Genomic DNA, 13,755 nt, shown 5'->3' on the forward strand with positions numbered 1-13,755 from the left:
AGTTGTAATATTATTATATGACATATTGTAAATTTCTGTTCCAATCATTTGACAATTGTGAAGTTTCCATTAAAATTGATGACAAATAAACTAAAAAAAAATATGGACTGGCAATTTAAAAGTTTTGATTTTGGTACTGTAATGGATGAGCAAATAAACTAACAAGTACTATTCTATTAACCATGCATCAATGAAGGTAATAAGAATAAGAGAGTCTTTGCAGTTTTCTGTTTAAAGGTTTCTTTTCTTTAAACCATTTAACGAATTCAAGAAATAAATAACTATTAAGTGCAAGTCGTGTAGTACTTTTTATTATAAATATATTTCTTTACAGTTTGTACAAATATTATAGAGTTACACAATATCATGCTTCATATAATTTTTTTCTTAATTTATAATCGGTTTATTCTAATAACGAAGTTTACGTATTGACTAATTATTTTAACAAAATGCTTCAACAACAACGTATTAATTTAATTAATATTTTCTTAAGGGTTTTAATACAGTAAGGCCCCGCTCTACACAACTACATATTTTACCATATTTACTCAACAACCCGCCTTTTTTTTTTTAAAAGTCCTTTTATGATTTACTTAATAAGAAAATATAATCACCCCAATTATTTGGGCGCGTAATAACATTTAAAAACTTAAACTGGCATTAAGTGGGGCATTATTGTACAAATTACTTTAAAAATAATAACATAATAACATATACCTTAAAGGGAAATCGTATCACCTTAAATAAATATGTTTAATATAAATAAAAATGCAATAACAACATATGAATGATTGTTTTTGTAACTTTTAGTGTAATCGATCCTAAAAGTAAACGTTCTTTTCTCGACCCTTAGCAACTATAAGTTTCAGGCATTTAATACTTCGATCACACAACCAAAAGTTAATAATAATAATAATAATAATATACCATATAAAATGTTTAACAAACAAATATGTTTATAATATATGAATGAAGAATGTTTATGGGGTTACGGCTTCTACGTAGTTTGCAGGATATAGGCCGACCCTACCGTTCTTCCTACCTTTGCACCATCCTTGCTCATCTTCGTCCTCTAGTTTTTCAAAAATTTCTCCTAAAAACAAAAGACAGCAGTTAGAAATTTTTGAAGATGACATTGTTCCCATGGAAACTCAAGAATTTAACGTTAAATTTTCAAGAACTTGTTAAAGTTTCAAAACACCGTGTTTCGCTAATATTTACCCGATTTCAAAAAGACGGCTTCTGTATGACTAAAAATGTTGATGGACTTTATGTTGAGCTTACGCGGCATAAGATGGATTTTGATATATTAATTCTCTCTGAAACCTAAATAATTCTAAACAATGATATTTTTAAAATTTCGGGATATTTATTTTGTAGGGAGAGTAATCCAAATTTAGGGAGTTTCTGTTTTTGTTTTAATTAATGGCAACCTAAATGAAGAGAAATATCTTAAGAGGTAGTACAAAAATGTTGATTGTGTGTGTTGGTTAAAACTATTCTCTAGTAAAAAATAAACTTTGTGTATGTTAATCTTTTGGGCCATCTTTGAGATGATTGCGTTGTGTCGTTACTTGAAATCATCAAAAACAATGACTACAATTAACTGTACGTATAAAAAATGGAACCAGTAACAAAGCGTTTATACATTTTAATCCTATTGTATAGACATTCATCATTTATAACGTATCGAGGCAGTGGCGAAGCGTACGAGTAGACAAGGTAGACACTGTCTACCCAAAATTATCCTGTTATTTATCATTAATTTATCACGTAATTATTTCATGTAATTGTTGAATTTAAATTAAAAAAAAAATTAACACAGAACGTATCTATACATGATTAATTCGAAGGCGCGCCCCGCCTGCCGCACCGATTAAAATAAAAATGCAGGGCTGACACCGAGCCCCAGGAAGACACATTGATATTTGTCTTAGCATCTAATCGAACCAAATACGCATCAAGTAGGCGACAGAGGTCCGGCCGCATCGCATTCAGCCTATTACGTCTGCGAAATTTACTCGCAGGAAAGACATTCGAGCTTTTGTCTATGGAAGTCAACCAGCTATTTTATTATGCTGTTGAGGGGTTATTGTTTATGGACACACTTGATCTGGTCGGCCGCAATACATCTTCAGTTTTGTTTTGTTTTGATGAATCTGCATTTGGCATTTGGTGCGGGCGCGTGCTCTAGTAATTTAATATTTAGTAGTATTTTTATTTTTGGGTGTATAAAAAACGTTTTTTTAGTGGATATTTTAATTTTAGTGGTTATTTATGAATGACTGTTTGATATTGGTAATTGTATTTGAGTTTTGTTTTTATTTGTCTTATTTAATTTTAAAATAATGGATATTGAAGATCCAATTACATACATTAAAGAACGAAACTTTTCTTCTTTATCATTAGAAGAAAAACTTAATTTAAAAAATTCTCAAAAACGACCTGATCTTAATATTTCAGAAAAAGACGGCAAAACTATCCGGAAATTCCAAAAAACCTGGTACGAGTCGTTCAGCTGGTTGACGGGAAGTGTCAATTTGAATGCTTTGTACTGCTTTTCCTGTGTTTTATTTGGCGAAGAAGAAGCTTGGGCAAAAGATGGGATCAATGCAATCAAAAATTTTGTTCAGAAAGCGAACAAACATGCTAGCTCGAAAAAACACATTTCATGTAATGAATTTTTTTGCATGTTGGGAAAAGTCCGCATTGATCACACTCTTATTGAGGCGCGAATAATTAATGCTCTCCAACACAATGAGAAAGTGAAAAAAAATAGACAGATAGTAGGCCGATTAATTGACGTTGTATGTTTTTTGGCGAAGCAAGAACTTGCATTTAGAAGCCATGATGAGACTGGAGAGTCAAGAAATAAAGGTAGGTTATTGTAACTTAATTGCTAAAATGTTAGCATTGAATATAAATATTTTAGGAAATTTTTTGGAGATATTGCAGCTACTAGCTATGGAGGAATCTGCCATTAAGGATCACTTACAAAGCAGTTCGGTTTTTAGAGGGACATCGAGTGACATCCAGAATGATCTTGTTGAATCTATCACATGTGTAGTTCAGGAAACAATTTTAGAAGAATTAAAAAACACCGAATTTGTTTCTGTTCAAGCTGACGAAACTACAGACAATTCGTGTTGTGCGCAATTTAGTGTTATTTTGAGGTATGTCTGTAAAAATAAGATAGTAGAAATATTTCTTGGATTTTATGATGTATCTGGTGATAAGACGGCCGTAGGTCTTAGTAATAAAATATTGGAAGTGTTAAAATTATGCCAAGTCGAAAAAAAACTTGTATCCCAAACTTATGATGGGGCTAGTATCATATCAGGAACTAAGGGTGGCGTACAAACTATAATAAAAAAATCTGTCCACAAGCACTGTTTATACACTGTTATGCTCACCAACTAAATTTAGTTCGTTTACATTCTTCCAAGCGAATTACTAATGTTAAACTGTTTATTTGTAATTTAAGCAGTTTTAAAACTTTTTTTGCAAGATCTCCTTTACGAGCAGATGAATTAAGAAAATCAGGTTTTAGTATTCCAAGTGGGTCTGACATAAGATGGAATTTCCATTCTCGGTCAGTATTCTCTATTTTTCGAAACTATCACACTCTATTAAAAATTCATAGGAGATTCTGATAAATTCAGAAAGTACTAATTTGGCTATAGGTTTAATCAAAATATTAAAACAACCTAAATTTGTTCTTATGTTATGTCTTTTTTATAACATTTTCGTGTTTTCAAATCATTTATACTCAATTTTGCAATCAAAAATACTGTCAAATCCTGCAATTTGTTTCAAAGAAGAAGAACAAACAATTAAAAATAGACTTACGTAAAGATGAAACTATTGCTTCTTGTGTAGACCAATGTGACGAATTTTTAGGTGACGCGATTTCTGAGAATATTAAGATGAATTTTAAAAGAGTTGCATTTGAGGTAATTGATACAATTATTATTCAATTGCAGGAACGATTTAGCGATATTCACAAATTATCATTTATAAATCTTTTTAAAAGGGAAAAATATCCCAAAAATTGGATAGTACCTATCCAAACATTTTTAATTTATTAAAACTAGAAAATGAACTATCAGCTATATATGCTTGTGATATTAAACAACATTTAGAACCATTACAATTATTTAATTATATTTATGATAATGATTTAAATGATGTTTTTTCTGAAAGTATAAAATTATTGAGGCTAATTTTTACTATACCAGTGACCAGTGCCTCCTCAGAAAGATCTATGAGTACCTTAAAACGAATAAAAACATATTTGAGAAACTCGATGAAGAACGAACGGTTGTCAGCGTTATCCACGCTATCTATAGAAAAATATATCGTTGCAGATTACAATCGACACTCACAATTTAAAGAAAAAGTCATTGACAATTTTGCTATGAGCAAATCGCGTCGTATTGAACTTCTTTATAAAGCAATATGAATATTTATGTAAATTATATACATGTAATATTTATAATATATGTTATGTTTTTTTGTAAGTAGTATTTATTTTTATGCTATCTATTATTATTTTTTTCTTTTTTATATCACTGCATAATTTTTCTCTTTGAGTTAATCTTTCATGCGCTTTTATTCCCTATTTCACTAAAGTGAATAATATGAAATACACATTTTTTTTCTAATTAGCGATTTTTATTGTTTGTCTACCCGAAAAAAAAGTTCACGCTTCGCCACTGGGATTCTCTAGTATAAACTTTGTATAATAGTAGAGCAAATTTTAACATCATATCATTGGAAGATTATATATTCCGTTAACAAATTGTATCTAAAATTTTACCTGTTTAACGTAGCGGATTTACCTAATACTTTTGCGCAGATTCGTTTCTTAGCATTTTGTGATAAAATTTTAGGACTATTAGTACAGCTTTTGAATTAACCAAGAAAATTACACAATTGGATGCAATTTATTTTGCAAAAAACGCTTGGGAACAAGTAACCAAGGAAACAGTAAAAAATTGCTTTCGTAAAGCGGGATTTAAGCATGAAAATGTGCATAGTGAAAGTCAGTCAGCCGAGGCTGTGTCTGATCTAGAAGATGACTGATGCCACTAAACATACTTGCAGTTATCCTAAGAAATAAAAGAAAGCACCACCAATAGAAAAAGAATCTTGAAGAAGCACCATCAATAGATGCCATCCTAAGCCATGATAAAGCTATTACTGCAACTAAGCAACTTAAGAGACTTGCAAAGAATCATGGAGACTTTAGAGCTTCTTTCCAAATTGGAAATACGATTTATGGACGCCATATTAAAGAAAAACGTAGCGCGCGAATTGGAATTGAGCCAGTATTTAGTAGTAAGGGTTTTTGAAGCAAAAAAATTCCATCCCTATAAACAGAAAATTCTCCAGAAACTCAAAGAGGAGGATGCAGATAGAAGAATTGAATTTTGTGAACAATTTATGGAATTAATGCAGAATGCACACTCAACACCCAGAAAAAGTAAATGTTTGGGCAGGAATTCTAGGTCAGCAAGTTATAGGCCCAATTTTTTTCGAAGAAAATTTAAATGGAGCGGTACTCATATTTTTTACAAGAAGAACTAATTTCAAATCTAACTGATCTATTCCCTGATCCAATAAAAGCTGATATTCCGAATAGAAATATCAGGTTTCAGCAAGATGGTGCGCCTCCCCATTTTGCAAGACCTGTTCGAAACTATCTGAATACTATTTTTCCAGGCAGATGGATTGGCAGGAGAGGACCCTTTGAATGGCCACCAAGATCGCCCGATTTGACTCCGCTGGATTTTTTCCTATCGGGATATTTGAAATCCAAAGTTTATGTGACCAAGCCGGCAACTATTGAGGAGTTGAAAACTAGAATAAGGCAAAAGTGTCGAAACATTTCTGCAGAATGCATAAGAAACGTTCAAAATGAATTGGTAGTACGTTTAGGGCATTGCCAAATAGTAAATGGTTTACATTTTGAACACTTATTAAAGAAAAAGATTTAAAAGAACCCTTTTTAAGTTTATGAAATACGTTTTCTTTAACGCCCTGTATCTTAAAAACAATCGAATAAAGATATGGCATGTGATACATCAAGATGTTTGGAATTTTGTGGAGAATCCAAATATACTATAATAACATATAGGGTGACCCGTTTAAAATAAAAAAGTTGGTATTAGCCGCGCCTACACGTCACACGCTGTATAAAAACTTTTAATTGTAAAAAATGCGCAACTTACAATCTCAATTGACGTGTCCGAGCGTTTTTTTTCCGAACACGCTTCCGTTTATTTATTATCGAATTTATTCCTTTATTTTATATAAGTTACAGACTCGCACTGTATATATGACTCCTTTTGTTTATTTAACTCGGTCTAAGTCTTTTATATGATTTAAATATATATATATATATATATATACAGGGTGGTTCATTTAACTTGAGACATCGCAATATCTCGAAAACTAAACATGTATCCAGAAAATGTTTCATGTGAAGTTTAAATGGTTTCCAGGAGGCCATAAAATGACTTCATTGGTTTGGACCTTGACCTTGAATTTTTTAAGGGAGTATATCAAAAATAGAAATGTAGGTCCGGAAAGTTTTACTCCAGTTTTCATTGACGATACGTGGATTTTTAGCAAGGGATCATTTCGTAGTAGCTGGCAAGATGACACCAAGCACACGGATTCAAGGAAAAACAGTGAAGGTAAAAATTATCTGGTTATCTTTTAAGATTTTTTTTGAATAAAAACTATTGCCCTTGTAAGGGCCCTCTAACTTCATAATTTTATCTGTTTCATAGTTTCATATTATTTTCGCTCTAAGACAATATGAGGGAATTTAACTCCATACACTACTCGTATGTGCATGGAACATTACTTATTAATTATATTAAATTTATGTTCTGGAAGAATGATTTCTAAAAGAAGAAAATTGAATTATTTTTTATTTTTAAGGTCATCGTTATATCGTGGTCCACGCCGGAACCAAAGATGGCTTCATCAAGGGTGCAAATTTAATATTGAAGAGTGGATTAAAGACGGGAGATTATCATGACAATATGAACAGGAAAAACTTCGAAAACTGGTTTAAAACTCAGCTGGTTCCAAATCTTCCCCCAAAGTCATTTATAATCATGGACAATGCAAGTTACCATTCTGGTTTATTAGAAGAAATCCCGAGAAAATCTTGACAATGCAGAGACTGACCGAATGGTTGAAGAAAAAGAATATTGGCTTTCCAGAAAAAGCCGTGAAAGATAAAATATGAAGTATTGCACGCAGAAACTGCCCTAGTGAAAAAAAGTATTTCCTTGATGAATATGTTAAACCTTTAGGACACAAAATTTTGCGACTGCCACCATATCAGTGCCAGTTTAATGCAATTGAAATGGTATGGTCGGAATGTAAACGAAAATATGATCAATATATTTCCAATTTTAAGGGGTCACCTTCAGAAGTTCTGACTACATGGGAAAGGGTAATAAACGAAATTTCTATAGATCATTGGCAAAAATATGTTTTTCATACAGAAAAGGTAATTGAAAAGGCTCGGGAGGCAAAACAAGTGTGTGATGCCTATGACATTCTGCCACTTGTGATTACGACTGACGAAGACGACGATGACGAAGACAACATCTCTGATTTCAGTTCCGACTCTGACAATACTGACGAGATTGATTAAGCTATTTTTTGTTCTAGCAAATTTTATTTTATGATCGTCGTTTAACTATTCAATCATATCGTTGCAATTTCATTACCTTGGTAATGCAATATGGCGTGTTTTTTTTGAGTTTGTGTGTTTTATTTCTTTGAATGGTATTTTCATTTTAATGTGTTAACATATTTCTTCAAGCAGCATTTTTTTCATGAACAAGTAAATTAAATTGTCAGTATTAAAATTTTTCTCAGCGAGTTAAAATAATTTTATACCATTATTCACAATTTTTGTAAGCTCGGTTTTGTTACGTCTACTGCCAGTGCTGAATTCTACTTTTCAAATATGTTGTAGATTTGGTTTTTGCGGTCTTTTGCTTGGAAAATACATGAGCAGCGTAATTCTGATCTGATTTTATCCCATTCTTCTTTATATTTGCGATCGTTGTTGTGCTCAATTTTGTTGCATCTGCGGCATTCTCAATTTGAAGTGCAATTCTGTTTCGGACTTGTTGTTTATGTCCCATTATTTATGATTATACTCTATTTCAGAAGTGTATAGAGCAATAAACTGGGGAATTCCGTTCTGTTTGGCTACATTTCGTGGTAGTTCATAGGCGCAGGTACTTATAATATTTATGAATTTAATTTTCACGGATTAAATGCCTTTATTTTGAAAGAGATTAAATACTAAATAAATACTTTTAATCCTTTTGTATAGGTACCTATCTTTTAACGCTTTGTAACATGCAAAAATGGGGTCAGGTAATATATACAGACTATAAATACTTTTAAATCATATTTTAAACGTTAGTAGTCACTGCTACGCTGTAGTGTAATCACAATATTATTATCCCAATATTTAAAAAATGGAGGTATTCAGTCCAACGAAAAGATGTACTAAAAATTCTCCACTATCGCTGAGTGAAAAAGTTAATATTTTAAATGTACATGATTGCATAAAACACGATTACCTTAGTTTTACTGTGCAAGAAATTGTTGAAAAATGTTCTCGAATGAGTGGAATTGGAAAGTCCACCATTTTCAAATTGTTGCGGGAAAGAAAAGTAGCAGGTCAAGTGGAATCTCCCAAGCAAAAGCCAGGACGACCTACAAAAGTCCTTGATGAAAATGCTAAATGTATAATTCGAAGAAAAGTTCACTCTTTTCATTTTAAAAAGGAAATACCCACCCTAGACAAAATTTTAATGGAGCTTGGCCGAGATGACAGTATTCCGTTGATAAGTAGAAAACTTTTATGGAAAACTTTAAAAAATATGGATTTTGCCTGGGAAAAGCATAACCGCAAAGCACTTTTACTGGAGAGCGACGAAATTGTTTGTTGGAGACGACAATACTTGAGAAGTATCAAGCAGTACCGCAGGGAGCAAAAGAAAGTTTTTTATCTTGATGAGACGTGGATTAACGAAGGTTATATAGTCCAAAAAATGTGGCAAGACAAAAATATAACCAGTGCTCGCCAAGCTTTCATAGAAGGCCTGTCTACGGGTATTAAAGTACCTTCGGGAAAAGGAAAAAGACTTATAATCACACATATTGGAAGCGAAGAGGGATTTTTAAAAGAAGGTCTGCTAACCTTTGAGTCGACTCGCACAGGAGATTACCATGAAGACATGAACTCAGACGTTTTCGAGGACTATTTTGGTGAAATGATAAAATTTCTTCCGGCTAATTCGGTGGTGGTTATGGATAACGCAAGCTATCATTCACGGCGAATAGAGAAGACGTCAAATTCAAGTTGGAGAAAGCAAGAAATTATCGATTGGCTGACTGCAAAAGGTATTGCGTTTCAAGCAAATTTGATAAAAAAAGAACTGCTGGCAATAGCAAACTTACACAAAACTCGTTTCATGAAATACGCCGTGGAAGATATAGCCGAAAAATATAATATAACTGTACTGCGCTTACCGCCATATCATTGCGAACTAAATCCTATAGAACTGATATGGGCGCAGGTAAAAGGATTTGTAACAAGACAAAACACGACTTTTAAAATGAAAGATGTTAAGCTACTGTCTGATCAAGCCATTACGGAAGCGACAGATTTGAGAAGAGAATTGGCGAAAAGCCAGTCCAGCATGTAATTAAGCAAGAGGACAAAATGTGGGATCTTGACAACCTCATCGATCAGACAGTCGATCCTTTAATTATAATGTCAAGAGGTGATGACAGTTCGTCAGATGACGAAGAAGACTACAATCTATTATAATTTAAAATTGTTATACACTGTTCAAAAAGTGCCAGATCCAAAAGTGACATTTTCAACTGTTTTACTCTACATATTATGTTCAATAAATTTGTGAAAAAAATATATTATTCCATTTAAACAAAAGTAACTTTCTAAAATAAAATAGCATTTAAGTACATTAATTATAAGGTAAAAAACAAGTCCCAGTTGCACGCCTTTGGCGAACCGTTTTCAATGTTTATCAGTGGGTAACAATGGGCAAAACTCATAAATTGACCCAAAACCGGGTGGCACTACCTGCAATCAACGAAAAGAAAGAATTTTACATTGAAACTAATACCCAACTAAGGTAGTGGCATAAAATATTGGTGGATCACCAGGTACCACTTTTGCATACCTAATGAGGTTTTATTGCTCTACACACTTCTGAAATAGAGTATAATTATAATAATATTTGTTAATTGTTAAGTTTGTTAATAATACAATAAATACTACAAGATTTTTTTTTGGGAATGAAAGTATATACACTAATACAAAAATATATTAATATGCTGCTAAAATAAATCATTTGTTAATTTCTGAACGTATAAAAATACATAGCAGACTATTAATTTCTGAAGGCGATGGTAAAGTTTCTAACCTAATATTGATTGGCAAAAATATCTACGCCAGACGCTTTTTCTCACCTGGATGACGTAACTACAAATGGGTATAATTTCGACTTGACATCCTTAAAATTGCTTACTTTACCAGGGGCGGACTAGGTTGTACATTTTAATGCGTATATTTTTAACACCCTGTATGTTAAAGTCTAAAAAAAATAAATTTGGATACCTTGAACCCTAGGCTAAAAAAAAATAAACAAGCGTTTTTTTTTTTTTTTTTTTTTTTTTTTTTTTTTTTTTTTAATGAGAAGTATGCCAGTTATTCAAAGGACCAGAAAATTTCGATGTAAGTCATTTAATTCTTACTATTGGAGAGTGTTTTTATGCACGCCAGGTATCTTTTTATTGTTTTTGCGTAACAGATGTCGAAATGAAACATCCGCAGTTCTATGAATGGGACGAAACACAGGCTGGTTGTCGGGGATATGAGGAAATAAGCTCAGCCTTAACCAACTTCTTGCAGAATTCGGCTCTTTGCAGATGGTTGTGGTGGTCAAAATAAGAGCCAACATGTCATGCACGCTCTTGCCTATTGGTTGCTTAAAGAGTCTCCGCAATACGTAGAAAATATAACTTGTTTTTTTCCAGTTCGCGGCCACTCATACTTACCACCGGATCGAGTCTTTGGCCAAGTTGAAAAGAAAATGCGAAGAGTTGAAGAAATTCTTGACCCTAGTGGATACCACAGAATTTGTAAAGAGGTTGTAGATATCAAAATTTTAGGAACCGATTGGCATATAAAAGATTATAAAGATTTAACTAAAATTCTTAAAAAAGTTGAAGGAATAAGTGAAATGAAAAGGATCTTTCTCCAAAAATTAAGAACTAATGAAGGGATAGAAATTAAAATTAAACTTGAGCCAACATATCGATACGACGACACCTCAAAACAGTTTTTATCAATTTGCAACAGAGGTTATAGCTTCAATAAAGACTTGAAAGCGCGTTCCGTTCGACCCCTGACTAATAATATAAAACCCGAAAAGAAGAATGATATACGTATTCTTTTAGAAAAAAGATTTGGAATGAATTGGGAAGAAATTATTCCACTATCCACCTCCCGTTTTTACAATAAGGTGTTTCAAGAAAATTTGGAGGTAATAGACAACGCTGACGATCCGGAAGAAGAGTGTCTTTGTCTTGAGGAAGAAAAGGAAGTAAAGCATATCTAAAATATAAGAATAAAACCTTTTGTTTTTTTTTAATAAATAAATCTTTCGCCTGCATTGAATTTTATTAAAAACCCCTAAATAGGTTTTATATTTTTATTTGTTGTTAAAATACTAATGAAAAAAACCTAAAATAATAAATATTTTAATAAAAATTTTATTACTTTTTTTAAAAACCTCTGTATTTTTGATTTGAACAACGTAATTTTTTATATCTGCGGATGTATAACTCTCGATTTTACACATTATTTTACTCTAAACCATTTTGGTTTAGCTGTAAATCGTTTTTGCTCATTATTGAGAAACTGGATTTAGGTGACATAATGCGCTTTGATAAGTCACTCCTCATTTCTTGTAGGCAGACACCCCTCTTGAATGGACACCATCGGTCAGTCCTGTTGGTGTCCGCCCAAGGGAGATTTCACTGTATATTTTGAGAGAACATATGAGTGTTTTTTAAAATTATTCCTTTTTTATTTAGATAGTGAGTGACATCCCATAAAACAGGTAATACATATATCTTGCGAAAAAACAAGTAAACTAACCTGTTTTAAAGCTTAACTCGTCATTTTCGGCACCTTCGTAATCATATAAGGCCTTTACTGGAACTCCGGGTTCTCCATTATCCACTAATGCATCATTTTCCCAATCTTCTTCCTCAAACGGATTAGATTCATTGGCTTTCGCGGAGGAACCATTCCTAAATAAACGGTCCAACTGAACTTAAACAATCCTTTATTTGACTAATTATTCAACTCTGTTTGCAACTTACGTGATCGTGGATGCTCTATTCGATGGGCTCTCGGCCGTTGATTTCGATGGAGACTTCGTTTCTTGAACTTGGGGAGCCGGTGGTTGTATAGTCGCGCTGTTAGGTTTCATTGCTGCCGCTTTCGTTTTGGAAGATTTTGTACTTGCAGTAAAATCCTAATAAAAAAAGTAATTCAATCATGATAATTACGAGAAAATAGGATTGCTTTATACACTGTTTAAGACTATTTGAACCCTACTTTTGAATTATTTTAATATTAAAAGTATAACAATACAGGGTGAGTCATTCATGATGCACGAAAATTTATTCTTTAAGTCAAAATATTAAAACTATTTGAACCTGTTTAAACGTTGCCTCCAAGCTACAGTAGCGGCCAAAAGTAGAGAAACTTTTGATTATTTTTAAAAAAATATTGATAGATTACTTTTTAAAAATATATTTTATTGTTTTAGGTGGAACACAAATACAACATAAAAAATAAATAACTAGTGTATAAGAAAATTATTTATAAACCCACAAAAATTTTTTTTTTTATTTTTTAAGCGGTCAAAAGTAGAGAAACTTAAGCAAAATATTACAAATACTTAAAATAAACCTAATATTTGGTAGCAAAACCTTTGTTTTTAATAACTTCTGCACATCTTCTGGGCATCGACTCCAACAATTTTACAATTTTTTCTTCTGGTATTTCCTGCCAGGCCTGCGATAATGCGCAAAACAGTTCTTCTTTGTTTTTAAATTTTTCGGGATATTTACGCCTAACATCAAACTCCAATTGTTCCCATAGGTTTTCAATGGGATTTAAGTCGGGGCTTTGTGGAGGCCAGGCTAAAACGTTGAGCTGTTCCTCCGCAAAAAATCTTTAACAATTTTAGCTGTATGTTTAGGATCATTATCCTGTTGAAATTTCCAAATTAGTGGAAGGTTTTCTTCGGCGTAAGGTATCATATGATTCTTGAGGATCTGTAAATATTGATATCTGTCCATAATACCCTCAACTTTTATTAGCGGACCTAGTCCATGCCCAGAAAAAGAACCCCATACCATGACATTACCTCCACCATGTTTTATGGTTGGCCTAGTGTATTTAGGATTGAATCTTTGATGTGGGGGACGCCTTACATACTTTATTCCATCCGACCCAAATAAATTAAATTTACTTTCATCGGACCAAAGTATGTTTTTCCATTGGTTATAAGTCCAAGTGGAATGTTCTCTAGCAAATTTTAAACGAGCATGCCGATTTTTCTTGGAAATGAATGGTTTCTTTGCCGGTCGTCTGGCTTGGAG

At 32.6% G+C, this 13,755-nt stretch overlaps 1 protein-coding gene across 2 annotated transcripts in view; it reads right to left on the reverse strand.

Moving 5' to 3' along the window:
• Positions 1–289: 289 nt before the first annotated feature.
• Positions 290–13,755, reverse strand: part of LOC126744523 (protein kinase C and casein kinase substrate in neurons protein 1) — a 95,043-nt gene continuing 81,577 nt past the window's right edge. For both annotated transcript variants that reach the window (XM_050451962.1, XM_050451961.1), the window contains 3 exons: positions 12,466–12,620; positions 12,239–12,393; positions 290–1,093 (listed from right to left, as the gene is read on the reverse strand). In XM_050451962.1, the coding sequence (XP_050307919.1) occupies positions 981–1,093; positions 12,239–12,393; positions 12,466–12,620 (423 nt within the window). In that variant the 3' untranslated portion in view covers positions 290–980. The remainder of the gene's footprint in view (positions 1,094–12,238; positions 12,394–12,465; positions 12,621–13,755) is intronic.

Source organism: Anthonomus grandis, chromosome 14 (assembly GCF_022605725.1).
Source record: "Anthonomus grandis grandis chromosome 14, icAntGran1.3, whole genome shotgun sequence".
Taxonomy (NCBI): Eukaryota; Metazoa; Arthropoda; class Insecta; order Coleoptera; family Curculionidae; genus Anthonomus; species Anthonomus grandis.